Here is a 17,360-nt window from a genome sequence, read left to right as displayed (position 1 = left end):
ATCTGCACACACAACTTTCTAGATAGCTGCAATAAAAAGTTATGGGTCTCTGAAGTTGGGGAAAGAGCCAATTTCGACGTGGTGTTTTGACATCAATATTTCAAAGGCCTGTAGTTCCAAAACTACAACATAATTGGGGGCTAATATTTTGCATGTGTGGTACAAACATATGATTCTTGATTAGAGAATTTTTTGAGTAAAATCTGAGACGGTGATGTGGGGGAGTTCCTGAAATTTAGGTGAGTTGGCACGGAATGACCCATATATATATGTATATATATATGTGTGTGTGTGTGTGTGTGTATATATATATATGTGTGTGTGTGTGTGTGTGTGTATATATATATGTGTGTGTGTATATATATGTGTGTGTGTGTGTATGTGTGTATATATATATATATATATATATATATATATATACACACACACTATATACCATATATACACTTCATAAATATCCATATAAATATATAATTACAAAAATATCTACTACATACCTATCCCTGTAAATATGAATATATAAACTATCCCCATAAATAAATACATACCATATATACCATATACTAAGTTAGTTCTAATATAACAATCAACTCTATTCTATTTATCCCTCATCATCCTCCATTGACATACAACTCATTAATAGTGTATTAATGAGCTGCAAACCTGAACTCTTTACCTGTAAAACGAGGCTGAAACTGTGTTATACTACTCGTTAGCATGCTCTCGACCCATTCATGAAAACTTCAAGACGTCCCCAGGCTAGCCTACCGTAATTACTGTAGTAGGCAGTCCAACCCCCGCGGCAACGCAGAAAGAGGGGAATAAACACTGCTTTACTATACAGGATTCATGTGAACATTACAGCAGGATGCACTTGTACGAAAAAAGGCGGAAATATTGCCAGAAACCCCCGAGCTGCTGGAATGGTATGGATTTATTTGGTAAAATTCATACATGTAAAACATACAGTATAAATAGCACTGAGGACAACACAAAGTATAAAATACACTTATTTCCAGTGTGGTCCTCTTGATGACAGCAGGAAAAAATAAAATATAAGAGACAATGAAAGCCATAAACAAAAATATGCCGACTGTAATTATCACAGAGTACAACTAGATTACAGAAATGGCACCAAAATTGTTACAAATTAGTTATGTACACATCATAAAACTGGGTTTGGAATTTACGCCATAAAAACTGTTTCACCTGTTTCTTAAAATTATCACGTTTGACTAGACGGCAGTGATGGAGGTCGGCTATTCCACAAACAAATTCCTCATCTCATCTCATTATCTCTAGCCGCTTTATCCTGTTCTACAGGGTCGCAGGCAAGCTGGAGCCTATCCCAGCTGACTACGGGCGAAAGGCGGGGTACACCCTGGACAAGTCGCCAGGTCATCACAGGGCTGACACATAGACACAGACAACCATTCACACTCACATTCACACCTACGCTCAATTTAGAGTCACCAGTTAACCTAACCTGCATGTCTTTCGACTGTGGGGGAAACCGGAGCACCCGGAGGAAACCCACGGAGAGAACATGCAAACTCCGCACAGAAAAGCCCTCGAACCCGGACCTTCTTGCTGTGAGGCGACAGCGCTAACCACTACACCACCGTGCCGCCCCCAAACAAATTCCTGTTTACCTAAAAGAACTCCGAATGGTTTCCGTAAAGCGTGACATCACTTTACAATCCATGGCCATATTCGACAAAATGAACCACAGGGCCAGCGACATTTCTTCGTTGATTTCCTCGAGTATTTCAGACAATGACCTGAATAACGATGATCATCGTGATAAATAAGCATCACCATATCAATTAGTTACACACAAGTGAACTATATTTATAGAGTTGTTTGAGTTAGTCATTACCGAGGCTTTTCTGAGAACACTAAATCAAAGCAAGACACCCGACAAACATCAAGCCGCTTGGCTGCATCAGCAATTATTACGTTTATGCCCAAAGAAACTCAAAACACATCACACTTCATAAAAAAGTTAGGGAAGCCATAAAAAGTGTTTTCTTACCCTTTGACCTTCTCTTTTGTGGACTACTGACTGTGTTGTCTCATTCGTCTTGTCTGCTTTTTGGCCGAAGATTGTGGGAACGGCATCTGGATTCAGCGCTGGCGTGTACGGTATTCCGAATGCCGGTGCATCCGAGTTGTTTGAGTGAAACAGTTTTTTCTTCAAAATGTTCCGAGCACACGAGCTGCGAATGTGCTGTTTTTGCACCCGAAGGACCCGTCAGCCCGTGAGAGGTCTGTCCCTGTGCAGCAAATCGCATTTATCCATTACCTTTTTGTACTTTGGGAATTGATGCAGGTGAGTTTTTTCCACTTCTGACATTGTTGCATCCTCGGGTAATGTTCACATGAATCCTGTATAGTAAAGCAGTGTTTGCTTACCCTCTTTCCGCGCGGGTTGGACTGTCTACTACGGTAATTACGGTAGGCTAGCCTGGTGACGTCTTGATGAAGTTTTTCATGAATGAATTGAGAGCGTGCTAACGAGTGCTTATGCTGCCAGGAACGTGTAAAAACTTGCACACTTGCCTCTTCAGCAGATTTAGGTAAGTCAGATGGTGTGCAGATCTGTTTGTAGGTTGTCTAGCGAGGTTACAGTCTGCAGCACGACTTGTACCGGGGATATAAATATGAAAAGTTACCTCCCTCCATTCAGTCACATACAGTAGGAGTACATTAGCTGTTCACTCTTCCCTCGCTGTTTATCAGCGACATCAGTATTATCTTTCCCCCTCTACTTTTTTGTTAGAGAAATGGAATTTCAATTTTTTTTTCATATAAACTTTTAATGAAATAACCTCCGGGCAGGGGCAGCTTCAAGTCTTACTCGCTGTGCGGTGTTTCCGTGTCTTGTGCCCAAATGACATCAGAGCACTGCCGGAAACGATCGAGGGGGATTTTCCTGATTGGTTAAACTGTTTTCAATGGCGGCCTCCATGAAATCGTCCGTTCTGCATAGAAACTGACTTTCGGAGATGGATATCTTAGTTGTGTGAGCTCCTTGTTCTGAATTATTCACATGAATCGTGAGTTTATATCATAATCCATCTACATAACTGTATTTTAAAAATGGGTTTTCTTTTCTTTTCAAACCACTGACGGGTGACATAAATTACATTGATTATCTCGTTACAGTGGCACCTGTCAAGGAGCGGGGTATATTAGGCAGCAAGAAAGAGGACAGTCAGTTCTTGAAGTTGATGTGTTGGGAGCAGGAAATATGAGCGAGCGTAAGGATCTGAGTGACTTTTTGGCCTTTTTTTTTTTTTTTTACAAGGACCAAATTGTGATGGTGAGATGACTGGGTCTGAGTATCTCTTTATATAAAAAAAAGAGGCACATCTTGTGGGGTGTTCCTGCTATGTATGCAGTGGTTAGTAGCAAACAAAAGTGGTCCAAGGATCCAAAGGACAACCGGTGAACTGGTGACAGGGTCATGGGTGTCGAAGGCTCATCGATTTTGCACGGGGCACAAAGGCTAGCCCATATGGTCCCATCCCACAGAAGAGCTCCTGTAGCACAAACTGCTGAAAACATTAATGCTGACACCTTTTCAGCAGATTATGTATAAAGTAATCTAATCTATAAACCAGAAGTCTAATTATGTTGTTTTGGGCTATGATCATTTTGCCACTAGGGGTTTGTTTTTTATATATATATATATATATATATATATATATATATATATATATATATATAAAATATATTTAAAATATTTCTCCAGTGTGTCTGTTTTTATATTCTTCATAGTGGGTGATGTTTAGACAAAAATAAGGAAATGTGTTTAAAAGATTTAAGATAAAATCACATTTAGTGCATGGTGTGTGTGTGTGTGTGTGTATAGATGTCTGAGTAAAGGCCAGAATGCTGTGGTGGAGATTCAGACTCAGAGACCTGTGGCTCTGGAGCTCTATAAGGACTATAAAGAACTCGGGCGCTTCATGCTGCGTTATGTGGGTTCCACCATCGCTGCTGGGGTCGTCACAGAGGTCTCTCTCTCTCTCCTGCACACACGCAAAGATTCTGAACCGAGCATTTAATACAATGTAGGTTATGAATAAATGTATTTTAAAGAGATCTTTTGCGACAAGCTCGAGGACATTACCTCAGTCACCCTTTGGCACCCTGTTTTTAGTGCTTTGTGAGGATTTTACTGGATCAATACGAAAACATTTTAGTTTTCCAGCACAAAATTGAATGTTACAGAAAACCAGCATATTACTGTGCGTCAGAGACGTACTTCAGGCAAAAAAACATAATGAAGGCTGCTGGGTTTTGGTGCAAAATGAAGACACGAGTGTGACAGTGTCCAGAAGAACTGTGGCTGGTTCTGTAAGATGCTCAGTAAAACTGCACTCACTGGACCTCAGACTCCCATTTTTTTTTAAACAAAGGGTCGTCTCACACCAAATACTGACTTTGTTTCATTTATTATGGCTCACTGTTTATAGTTTTTTTTTAAATGTTGAAACATTTCATTTCATTATTTTTAAGCCATTTTTGGTCTCCAGCTTTTCTTTACATGCACCGAAAGCTTTTGCCCCGATGTCAGTTATAATACTGTTAATTAATAAGCGTTTCTCTCTGACTGTAGATCAAAGAATAAGCTGCAGCTGCACCCAGATCCTTCAGAGCATGCTGACTGAACTGAAGAGCCACTGAATAGAAGTGCAATTCCACCCAGAAACTGGACGTCACACACAATCTCACACATTCAGCCGAATCCGAGTCACGAGCTCTTCCACGTCCGCTCTCGTCTCTAACGTGGGACACACTGTCCACCTGAAGGCTCGGGGCGTGTGTGTGTCTGCCTTCGATTCCCTTCCTCGTCTCATTCGTGGTTGTTTAACACCACAGAAGCAGTTTGTTTACATTGACGTCCCTGAACAGACTGAAAAGCACCGTTCCAATTTGTTTTATTATTTTATGTAGCTTAATATAAATCTGGAAGGAAAAACGGACGATCTGCCCTGGCTGGGGTGAGATGGTTTTAGGGGGCATTGTTTTTGTTTGTTTCTTTTTGAGGCTATTTATGAACTATTATTCATCAAGGGCTTTGACATTACAGTACCAAATATGGTAATTATGCATAATATATCTCAAAACACCTTTCTCTCATATCCATTGCTGCTGAATGGAAATAAACAACTGCTCAGGCCTGCACTTGTGTTTAAAAAAAAAAAAATCTTCGATCTACAACTGTGCACCGAACCTAAAGTAACACTACAGTCGAGACCAAGGGACTTGAAAGCACTTTGCTCAGGGTTCTCATGGTACAGTGAGGAGACGAGGAGCTGAAGTATCTGAAGAACCTGTCGGAGCTGCTGAGAAGCTCGAGCAGCAGTGAAACTTAGTGTTGTTTTGGGTTTATTGAACCTGAACTTGTCCAAACATCTGAACGCTGCTTCAGGATGAAAATAAAATCATGAACATGGCTGCAAACTTCATCTGATTCTTTGTATGGTGTGTAAATGAATCAGTGAGTAGGTGTAAGCTTGGTCATGGGGATAGACCTTACTGTTTAACTTCACACACATTTCACCAAAAGTTTCTTTTTTAACTCAGTGAGAGGAATACGAATTATGAATGTGAAGGCAGTTTGCCAAAATTACATTATAGCAGCTGTAAACAGTTTTTCTTTCATCGTTTTATTGACGAACCACAGAGTCCTCGGTCCTGAAGACTTTCTCATATTGGAAAACTTGAAGTCAAGTTTATTTGTATAGCGCTTCGAAGAACAGATACTGTCACAAAGCAGCTTTATGGAAAATTAAAGATTTTTAAACATGAGCTAATTTTATCTCTAATCTATCCCTGATGATCAAGCCTGTGGCGACAGTGGTGAGGAAAAACTCCCTCAGATGGCACGAGGAAGAACCTTGAGAGGAACCAGACTCAAAAGGGGAACCCATCCTCATCTGGGTGATAACCGATAACATGATTACACTACTGTTCAAAAGTTTGGGGTCACTTTGAAATGTCCTTATTTTTGAAAGAAAAGCACTGTTCTTTTCAATGAAGATCACTTTAAACTAATCAGAAATCCACTCTATACATTGCTAATGTGGTAAATGACTATTCTAGCTGCAAATGTCTGGTTTTTGGTGCAATATCTCCATAGGTGTATAGAGGCCCATTTCCAGCAACTCTCACTCCAGTGTTCTAATGGTACAATGTGTTTGCTCATTGCCTCAGAAGGCTAATGGATGATTAGAAAACCCTTGTACAATCATGTTAGCACAGCTGAAAACAGTTGAGCTCTTTAGAGAAGCTATAAAACTGACCTTCCTTTGAGCAGATTGAGTTTCTGGAGCATCACATTTGTGGGGTCGATTAAATGCTCAAAATGGCCAGAAAAATGTCTTGACTATATTTTCTATTCATTTTACAACTTATGGTGGTAAATAAAAGTGTGACTTTTCATGGAAAACACAAAATTGTCTGGGTGACCCCAAACTTTTGAACGGTAATGTATAAATAACTCGCTTCTATAACAATGTCCTATAGAGTCACAAAGTATAACTGTGTAACCAGGAAATTCATTATAGTTTTAACATGAAGTCTGTTTTGTTGAAGTTATAAACTGTTCATTGATGGAAACTTGAGTGCAAAACTGTTCATGACAACTGCAGTCCTCAGAGATGGATGTATTACTGTAAGCGTCCAGAGCGTCTTCCAAGTGCGACTTTTGACTGTCCATATGGGGCCGTCCTCCACAGGAGCGATGTGATGAGACTCCAGCCAGAAGTAGGGCATCAGGATGGATCAGGCAGGTCCGAGGAGCAGAAGAGGTTCAGCATCAGTGGTGTCTCAGAAAACTTTACCTTTGACTGGTATGTAGGACTCCTTCCGGAATTGTGGACTCTTCCTGAAAAAAAAAATCAATCAGATCAACAATTACGTCTTTAAAGGTAGACTGCCTTTCAGATTTTTCAAGTGTAGGTCATAAAAAGAATTTTCCCGACACCTAATTATTTTTGTTTAGTGACTGAAAGCTACTGAATTCGAACCAACGACTTCCAATTTTATTCGTTTTTTTTAAAATGGAACAATTGATGAATTGAAGACCATGCGGCCCTAAATTCTCCGCTGTTTTTTCCTGCTTCACCATGACCCAATTCAAGATACTATGTCATGTATCACGTGGTGGGCTTTCCCCGTTCACGCAAGGCATTGTGGGATACAAATTTGAAACAGGAGAGAAAAATGGAGGACGTGAGTGTGCGAATGAAACGTGAAAGACCAACTACAGTAACGGAAAGTGAGAAGAAAAGACGTTATAATACGAAGGAAAGGAAACGCAGGACCAAACTAATAAATATGGGCGCTCAGCGAGCACCTCGGTGTGATCAGCTGTTCGTTTAGCGACAGAATGATGGAACGGTCAGTGCACGCTCAAAGGGAAACCTGTAGATGGCAGTAATGCAATACTGTGGATGCCAGCTGCTGTAAAACCCAAAAGAAGAAGCAGAAGGTAAACCTGCGCATGCGCACACGGACTGCCTCTGTCTGCTTGACTGCATGAAGCGAGCGATTTCATGCACATTATTTGCTTTAATCCCCTCAAATTAAGTAACTTCCCAGCCACAGAATGGCCTGATATATATATTTTAAAATGTATATATATTTTTAATGTGATATTACAGAAATAAACATGTATCACAATGACCAAATTTCAGAGGGAACTAAATTTCACCGATTTTATGAAATCAAAAGGCCGTCTAGCTTTAAAGCTTTATGTGGAACCTCTTGCCATACAAGTATCAGTGTTACTATAGAAATAAACCTTAATGCTCGGATCAGACTACATGAATTCAGCCTGATAATGTTGTGGCTAACAAATTTCCAGGGTCAGGAGTGACAAATGGACCTTATGGTGGCATAATCCAAGAATAGCAACATGGTGCCTGGGACGACCCACAGCACTCTGATAAAGTCTACCATGTTAGACTTATTTGTATTTCTCATCTAGTTTGAAAACTCCTACTGCATGTTCCTTGATAGACGTGATTGACCATTTCTTGACCCTCCTCCCAAACAACATTCAAGGACACGATTGATGATTGGTCAGGGTTAAACTTGTAGTATTTCCAGCCTCCTGACCAAGATACGGCAAGAACTTATGGCACTATGATCACCTAATCTGACATGGTGACCATCATGAAAGGTAAAAACATTGTGTAGTCTGATCTCGGCAGCTGTGGTCCTTGACCTCAATAAACGTTAAAGCTTCTCTTAGCCATTTCAGTTGATTTTGAAACTACATGCTGAGCTTCAAGCACTTCCCTTTTTTTTTGTGCAATGAAGTGCGTTGACCTTTTGGTTAATCATCAAACCCGTGATGAGGAAATCAGTGAAAAGCTGTACTGTAGATCCCTGGTTGCCAGATTGGAATGATGGTTTAAATCCAATGATAATTCAAAATCCATAAGAACCCTTGGTTGGTTTGGGAGAAGGTAATTTGATTCCCCTTCACGTGAAGGAATAAAATTTTTCTCTTGTTTGAGTCTGCAGAAACGTTCTGAAATTTTCTTTTTTAATTGCTGACAATGAGGTGGCATGGTCGTGGAGTGGTTTGTACTGTTGCCTCAGAGCAAGAAGGTTCTGGGTTCGAACCTGGTGGCTGATTGGGGTGTTTCTGTGTGGAGTTTATATGTTCTCCCAGTGCCTGGTTTCCTTCCACAGTCAACTGGCTCCTCCAAATCGCCTGTAGTAGGTGTGAATGAGTACAAAATGGTTGGTTGTCTCGGTGTTATCCCTGTGATAGATTGGCGACCTGCCCAGGGTGTTACCCCACCTCTCAGATGAGACTGACTCCAACTTCCCCACCAGCATGATGGATGGATATCAACAGTGAGTTGCCAGTTTATTTGTCTGTGGTCACTGATGGTTCCAAGGTTGTCATAGCCAGGAGTGGCAGTGGGGACAAGCTCCCACATTGCATGCACTTCAAATAGCCTCTGACAAGCCTAGCGGAACTACCCCTACTGACAGGAGAAGGGGCGAGGATGGGTCTCTGGCACCTTAAAACCAGTTGCTTTGGATAGGTGGAGCTCATCAGCCTGGAAGGCAGTCCATCCAGGAGAAGGTAAACTGTGATTCCAAACCTCTGCTGCCTTGTGGCCATATCCAGTCATGGAAGAGGTTTCAGGAGTAAACCTTGAGGAAAAATCTGGAGTGGGGCCCCGAAGGTGGTTGGATCATCAACACTGACCTCCTTCCGGCAGCTCCTACAGCCAAGTTGATGCCAAATGTATTGCTCTGTTCTCCTTTGGACCACATCAGTGAGGTCGAGAGGGGGATTCTGTAGACTGGGTATCTCAGGATCTCCATAGACTTTTCCCAGGCATGCGCCCTGGAGAGGTCACTCCAGTGCCGCTGTTCTTGGCAGCAGAAACAACACGGGAGGCAGCAGTTATGAGTTATAAGTCCGGACCAACGCTCCGGGCCGTCTCTGACAGTGGGAGGGACCATCATAGTCTCACTGGTCAGCTATTGCCCGCCTCAAGCTGAGCAGTCCCCAACCAGTTAAAGTGCTGACCCGGCATAGTCTGCCTGCTTCATTGGGTACTTGGAGCTAAGGGTAACAACCAACAAGCAGACTGTGAACCTCACACCAGGCAAAGGTCACTGGTTATTTTATCATGTACACCTTCATAGACATGCCCTTTGTAGGTGAACTATTGGTGACTCTAGTACGTTTGGGTAATGCATGGCCTAATGGCTGGAGACGCAGCTTTGGGACCAAAAGTTTGCCAGTTCAATTCCCTGGACTAGCAGACATCCCAGCAAGAAACATAACCTGCTCCCCAGGCTGCTCTCGGTATGTTGAATGTCACTCTGGATAAGAGCATCTGCTAAATGGCATTAATGTAATATAACCTGTTGTGATGTCACCACCTTGTCACCACCATGTGCGAATAAAATCTTCCCCATTTATCCCAGCTGCCTCGAGCTCCCAGCTCCATAAGAAACTCTTGCTAAGCAATGAATGAAACAAAAGGGTGAAAAATAATTTTAGGCCACGGGTATTGAACTCTTAAATCTGATTGGTTGGAAGGTCTGGATTTATTTTCTATAACATCAGTTCTGATAGTTCCATCTACAAGGCAAATCTACTGGGGCAGATGCTCCATATAATCTAAAGCAGATAATAAATGGATTAAAAAGTGTAATTGTTGATATGATGGTGTTTTCTGTAAGGAGGTGTTTATCGTACCAAACAATTATGGAAGGAGTCTCCAGTGTCAACACTTCGCAACCATCAGTAATGTTTCCACCATGCGAATGTCTTCCAGTTTCTCAGTAACACAAGCTGCATTTTTTTTCGAGAGAAAAATGATGGATGGATGGATGATAGTGACTGAAAAACTTCATCGCTGCTATGATTAGCTACGTTTACATGTACACATTTGAACGAATTCATTCTGATCGGCGTTTCGGAACGTACCGTTTACATGAAAGTGAGAGGATAGATGTGCATTTGTATATCGGAAGTGTACAGTTCCTCAGCTTGCTTATTCTGCTACGTAAATGTAGAGATGCTTCCTTCTTTCCTTCATGTTTCCTTTTTCCTTCTGTTAAAGGTTATGATGTCATCACTGCGTGAAACATGCACAGAAGGTTACGAATGCAGAAGGAGATCTGATCGAGCGTTTACATGGCTAATATTTTCCTATCGAACAGATACAGAGGTCTACACCACCTCTTTCATTTTTCTGATGAAATTCTCAGTCGGATTGGGGTATTCTATTCCAATTGAGCTTGAATCCGATTATTAGCTCATCTGCCCGACAGGTGAGGAGTTTATGCCATCACGTGGTGTTGGGTGTCCATCCATCGTCATCCACATTTCACAAAAATCACTTCTCTCAATTTTTCACCAGGTTTTATTCTTTTTGGCAGGAAAGTCAGTCTGCCTGGGGTACATGTGGCTTCTACTCAAATTTGCATAATTGCAATTAATACCCAGATAGCAAAAGGGCGTTGATTCAACGGGGAATCATCGGCATGTTCTTCGACCATACGCTGTCTAATCATCGTGGATCACCGGCGTTGATTCAACACCGCTTTGCTCATACGAGTTTGCGTTGAAACGACGTTGAAAAGTGGATGGTGGCTGACAGAGAATAGACCCCCTTTCACCCTTTATTCAACTACGGATTTCAGTCGATTTATAGTTTAATTTTCGGCGATGATTCATCCAACTTTACTTCCTGTTTTATGTACAACAGGAAGGCTACAAATTAAGCAAAACAGGCTAAAGTAAACTAGCTAACAATAAAGCATCGGGGCTCTTGCCTAGGATGAACACACACATGCATACTTCAACCATGAAAGTGAAACTTAATTTATATCAATGTGCGTAGGCTACGTCCTGTTTTATGTACAACAGGATATAAAAATGCATGCAACAATGCACCTCTCCTAATGTTTGTCAAGCTATCTAATGAGGCATAACTTTTAACATTTATAAGGAACAGAACACACTTGAACAAGTTCTTAGAAACATTTTATGATTTATTTATAATTTTATAATTGTGGCCTACTCCTCCTGCGGCGCAGACACCTGTACATGGAAACAGAAAAACATAACCAAAATTAATTTGATGCAGCATTGATAAAGAAAGTCAGCAGTAGTGGTCACTTAGCCTGGATAATCTTTAAAGTTCATGGCCGCGAGGCGCGACCCATGGCTACACAAAAGAACAGGTCAGCTCAAAACGACATGCGACCTAGGCCTACATGCTCGATTTAAACGCTAAGTTTTCACTCCAACAAGACAACTACTTCGACTCGTTTTTCGATTGAATAATGCATCTGCATTGTTGTTGTTTCAAATGGATACTAGTTGAGGGAAATTTCTCCAACGCGTGATATGACTGAAGTTCATCATAACTTCTTAAACTGCTTGAAATTGTATTCGAAATTCCCTTTATTAATAGTGACTGAATAATGGTACATACCAGATGTCCAGGGATGAATGAAAATGTAGCGTGGTCCAGTGTTTTTCTCAATGTTGTTTCAATGGTCCAAGCGTAACAGCAGGCCGATCCACAAGAGAGTCGCGATCCAACCGAGTGGTGTGGGAGTTTCACGTGCTAGCAGTGGTAATCGCACTGCATTATGGGACAGCGATGATCTTCCTACCAATGTTGAAAACTGGCCGGCAAAAGTGACGATGGTTCAACATCGTATATTCGACCTTCTCTGACGGTCGACAGATCAACCTTTACCCACGCTGATTCAACAGTGATAAATCGACCTTCTCCGACAGCGGAGAAATCGACGTTTCACGGCGCCGTTTCAGCGTTGATTTTCTGACTTACGACGGAAACCGACCATTCTGACCAAGAATCGGCGCCGTTTCAACGTCCCTCTGCTATCTATGAAGATATGGAGTTATTAATCAATCCCTCATAAGCAGTTTCCACACACATCGCTTCTTCTCCCTCAATTCTTCAACGATTTTGATTCTTTCTGGTATGAAGGTAGGGGTCCCTAGGGTGCATAGAACTTCTACTCAGATTTGCTCAATTACAATTATTAATGAAGTTATGGACTAATGAAGCCTTAATGAGTGAGCAGTTCAACAAAAATCGCTTCTTCTCAGTCAATTCCTCACCGTTTTGGATTCTTTCTGGTAAATACAGTAGGTCGGTATTCCTAGGGTGGATATCACTTCTATATAGAGCTTGCAACATTTATTGCCCAAGGTGGCCCAATTTACTGTAGATCGTTCCTTCTGGACTAGACAGGGCTGGAGTGAGCTATGCCCTCGTTGACGGTCTTGTTAACGGATTACTTGGTTCCATGTAAACAGACTCACAACAGTTATTCATTATACATTAGCATAAATAAGTTATTGGTTGTGCTGGGAAACATTCATTGTTTTCCTGTAACAGAACATCCCAAAGTGTTTTATGATTTACTTAACGACCAAGAATGTAGGCACTTATCCATCCCCAAACCAATACCTATCATCCACCTTCCCACATAAATACAAGGAGAAAACTGTACAATCTGGCAACAAACATTTCCAGAGGTCAAAGAACCACAGCACTTTGGTGCACATTTTCTTGCTCCTTGTTTGCATGCTGCAGAACATTTCTCAGAAAACACCAACATGTCCGTGAGTCTCGTGCTGGAGAACTACATCGGCGGGAAGTTCGTGCCCTGCTCCAGGCATGTGGACTCGTACGACCCGTCCACCGGAGAGCTGTACTGCAGAGTACCGGACAGCGGCGTGGCTGAGGTGAGGAGAGCGCATGCACCTGAGCTCCAGGATTAATACTGAAGATATGAAGATATTTCAATGTGCAGGAGTTAGGGAAAAGAAAAGCAACTTCTCCAGTGGTAGGCTGTATGAGGAGTGACGGGTGACAACTGAGCCTGTGAGGTTTTAGTTGCTGATTAAATAAATAAACATGCATTTATAGAGCTGCATGCTCCAGTGCTGTAGTTATTACCTCACAGATCATGTATTTCACGCCTGAAAAAGTGTCAGGAGAGGAATACGTGACCTGTCAGATAATAACTCCAGCACTGGTGCTTGCAAGTGCACTGCAGTTTCTACATGAATGACTGAAGTATTCTGCAGATGGAGATTTGAGCTACAGAATATACAAATATGCCACAGACTTTATTCGTAGCACAATGCATGCAATCATGCAGGCTACAGGTCAGGTCATGAGCGTCATATCGTGTGTGTATATATAACAGAACGAGGGGAGAAAAAGTGATCTCATTAACTCATTCTTGGTATCTCATAAACTGCTGATCTCCTAGGATTTTCACTGGCACAGAATGTTGCAAAAACCAAAAAACATCCATTAGGGTGGTCCCACATTTTTTTTTTAGGATTTTGTTACGACCACCTTACCTTTTTTTTTTACATTGCCTAAAAGAAGTTATTGTGCGAAATTTGGTTAAGATTGAACAAAGGTGCCACAAAGCCATTAAAGTTTTCACTCAAGACACAATATAAAATAATGTGGCTTATTAAAGGCGTCACGCAGTGGCGATAAAAGTCGCATTATTCTGCACCAGAATGCTTTCGAGATTCGAAATAAATTGACCGTCGATTTTTCAAAAGCTTCCCGCGGTTGTAATCGGTCCTTATTTGGTCACTTGAAATTTCCCGCGTTCGCAGCGCCCCCTCTCGGTCAATGGAACAGCTGCGTGACGTCATACCAGTAACCACTCGGTGCAGTTGCAATGGCGGACACACCAGAAAATAGGAGCGATGCTGAGGAAATTAGCTTTGATTTTACCGATACAGAAGAAGAAAATGGCCCACAAGTAGAGATTTTGACAGCTGAATGTCCTGGTGGTATCCAGCCTTACAGATTTGAACCTGAGCGCTCATCTTCAGAAGAAAATGAGGACAGTTCTGACGACGACAGAAACGAAGACGAGAATGAAGAAGACCGGCGACTCGAAGACTTGTTTTGGTTGGTTTCTCTGACTAAATCACTCATCTCATCTCATTATCTGTAGCCGCTTTATCCTGTTCTACAGGGTCACAGGCAAGCCGGAGCCTATCCCAGCTGACTACGGGCGAAAGGTGGGGTACACCCTGGACAAGTCGCCAGGTCATCACAGGGCTGACACATAGACACAGACAACCATTCACACTCACGGTCAATTTAGAGTCACCAGTTAACCTAACCTGCATGTCTTTGGACTGTGGGGGAAACCGGAGCACCCGGAGGAAACCCACGCGGACACGGGGAGAACATGCAAACTCCGCACAGAAAGGCCCTCGCCGGCCCCGGGGCTTGAACCCAGGACCTTCTTGCTGTGAGGCGACAGCGCTAACCACTACACCACTGTGCCGCCCTGTATGAAAATCATTTTGTACAATTAATGATTGATACATAGAAACACTTAAAACGTGTTTTTTAAAAAATATTTTTTTTCTATCAATACCTAGCCATGACCTTGAAATCAGATCCATTGATAACAACAGTCACAAATAGTGTTCAGTGTTCGTTGTTACAGCCAAACACAATACACCGATTAGGCATTTTGTATCACAGAATATTAATACATCATTTCATAGTGTTTTGAGTGTTCAAAACTATCCACAAACTGAATAAATCCACAAAATCCGCAATGTAAACAACTCTGGTAAACGCACGCTATAGAGAAAACATGGCGACAGGCCAGCATCACCCAAGGGAGGTTACTGGTATGACGTCACACATAAGTTGACCCAGTTAACGGCTGGCTGCCTAAATTTGGCTGTGCGCGTCAACTTTAAATGCTTGTAGCGGGCGCATCGTGACACTGAGATCGTGGGAAACCGAGGGGCTTGAATAACCCACCAAACCCGACATTTTGACACATGATATAGCCTGATTGCTGAAATTACCGCACGACGCCTTTAATACAAACAATACAGTAATATAACTTCCTGTGTTCAAAGTAACAATAGCTATTAGCTGTGATTTTCTAAACCCTTCGGTATTCTGGTATCTTGTGGAGATAAAAGAACACACTAAGGACTTCCCGAGCAGAAGGAAGCTTTCTCCCTGACAGTTCCTTGGAAGTGCGACCAATTAACCAAACATAATCGTCCTTTCTGGTTTTGTGCTTTGCACCACCGGTACTACTTGTATTACTGCTGCTAGCCGTCTGAAAAACATAGAAAGAAAAACATTCACAACTTCATCAGCATATTACGATCAGTGCTCATTGTTTAAGAACCCCTTAGTGCATGAAAGTTAACCTTCTATCAGTCTATAAACTCTTCCTGCCTCTTCTTTTTCATAGAAGTGGCGTATTCTCTCTAGAACTGTGACTTTTTGGGGGTTTGAGATCTTCTCTGCAACAGTCTACGCACCAACTAATGTTAATGGCTTAACCCGATTTGCAACCTCGTGTGGCACCTCTAAATATTAACCAATTTTTCTGAAATTTTGCTTGTTGCCTTCTTTTAGCCTGTGTAAAAAAAATGGTAGGGTGGTCGGAATGTTTTGGTAAAAAAAAAAAAATTTTTTCCCATACATTTCGGGACCACCCTACCATCCATGAAGCGTTAGTGCTGTGGGTGGAAAACGCCATGTCGATGAGGGTGGCCAGAGTGGTGTCAAAACTGACAGGAAATGATTCGATAATGCAAATGACCACTCTCTACAACTGTGGTGAGCAGAAAAGCAATCAGCAAGAACATGAGTCTTTTCTGATTCTCTTCTGACCTCGCTCAGGAGCAGCTGGATGAGCAGACGACGCGGTATGAGCGTTGATCTCCTGAACACCACACCAATCAGCACCTGTGTGGAAGTAAGAGGCAGGTTTATTCAAGATTTCTGCACTGGAATCATGACTAAGTGTTTCAGTCAGATGCACTTTGCCTTCATCATCCCAGAGATAATGATTGAAAAGTAGCTGCGGTCTGTGCTCAGAGTTCAGTTACAAAAAAAACCTCACTGAGAGTCAGCAGAAACCCATAGTCTACTGAAAATAATGTGTAAAATTACAATATTACTCTGCTGTAACTAGATATTTGTCTTTATTTCACATGCACAGTGAATGTATAGTTTAAGGATTAAACTTGACCACATATAGAGGATATTACATGGTCACGCAAACATATGAAGTTTATCTTCAAGTGGCAAACATATAAACGAGTGAGTGAAGCGAATTTTGAACCCGTTTGCCATTTTGGCAACGCACATCTAGTTAGCGGAAAAACACTGGGAGTGACATCATCAGAATGAAGTATCGAGAATTATTATACACACACACACAGGACACTTTTTCGATGGAATAAAAAACGTGTTCTGTTCCCTTCTCGTGGGTTTGGTTCGATAGCATGCGATATTGTTAGCATATCACTTATCCTATGTGTATTACATCACTCTACCCAATAATAATGAGTGTTGAATATGGTTTATGATATTGCATGGTTGTCAAGACAACATGACGTCAGAGCTGATGCGATTATTCAATAAGTTTTCTGCTGCGCGTGTGCAGAAAGAAGCATTTCTTTGTTCACCAGGAAGACGTGTTGAACACCTGAAAGGCGACCAAAACTTCATTAGATATTCTTCACGCATATTTATAAGCAGTGGTGAACCGTTACTATTAGAGCTGGGACTTGAGCTCAGCCAAAACCAAAAAAGCAACAGAGCAAGGGATTAGCGTCAGGCTGCCAGGTCGCTCCGTTGTGTGGAGCTGTCGATGTTGATTTTAAAAGTAACTCAGTAAATTACACAGGGAAATGAATCCTTAAGTCTGAGTGAAAAATACTGTAGCGAGTGTGCAGCGTGGAAGAAGAGTCTGGAGACAGAAATCTTAGTTTCTCAGATGTTAGCCTGTAG

At 41.8% G+C, this 17,360-nt stretch overlaps 2 protein-coding genes across 5 annotated transcripts in view; both read left to right on the top strand.

Moving 5' to 3' along the window:
- The window catches only part of hbs1l (HBS1-like translational GTPase), a 116,327-nt gene extending 110,852 nt beyond the window's left edge, over nucleotides 1-5,475 (top strand). For all 4 annotated transcript variants that reach the window (XM_060938533.1, XM_060938532.1, XM_060938535.1 and 1 more), the window contains 2 exons: nucleotides 3,878-4,022; nucleotides 4,628-5,475. In XM_060938533.1, coding sequence (XP_060794516.1) covers nucleotides 3,878-4,022; nucleotides 4,628-4,639 — 157 coding nt within the window. In that variant the 3' untranslated portion in view covers nucleotides 4,640-5,475. The remainder of the gene's footprint in view (nucleotides 1-3,877; nucleotides 4,023-4,627) is intronic.
- Nucleotides 5,476-13,159: 7,684 nt separating this feature from the next.
- The window catches only part of aldh8a1 (aldehyde dehydrogenase 8 family, member A1), a 40,966-nt gene continuing 36,765 nt past the window's right edge, over nucleotides 13,160-17,360 (top strand). Inside the window, exon 1 of the mRNA XM_060936698.1 lies at nucleotides 13,160-13,288. Coding sequence (XP_060792681.1) covers nucleotides 13,160-13,288 — 129 coding nt within the window. The remainder of the gene's footprint in view (nucleotides 13,289-17,360) is intronic.

This window comes from Neoarius graeffei, chromosome 13 (genome assembly GCF_027579695.1).
Source record: "Neoarius graeffei isolate fNeoGra1 chromosome 13, fNeoGra1.pri, whole genome shotgun sequence".
In the NCBI taxonomy this organism is placed as follows: domain Eukaryota; kingdom Metazoa; phylum Chordata; class Actinopteri; order Siluriformes; family Ariidae; genus Neoarius; species Neoarius graeffei.
The sequence above is the reverse complement of the archived record's forward strand: the minus strand, read 5'-3'. Positions and strand labels throughout refer to the sequence as shown.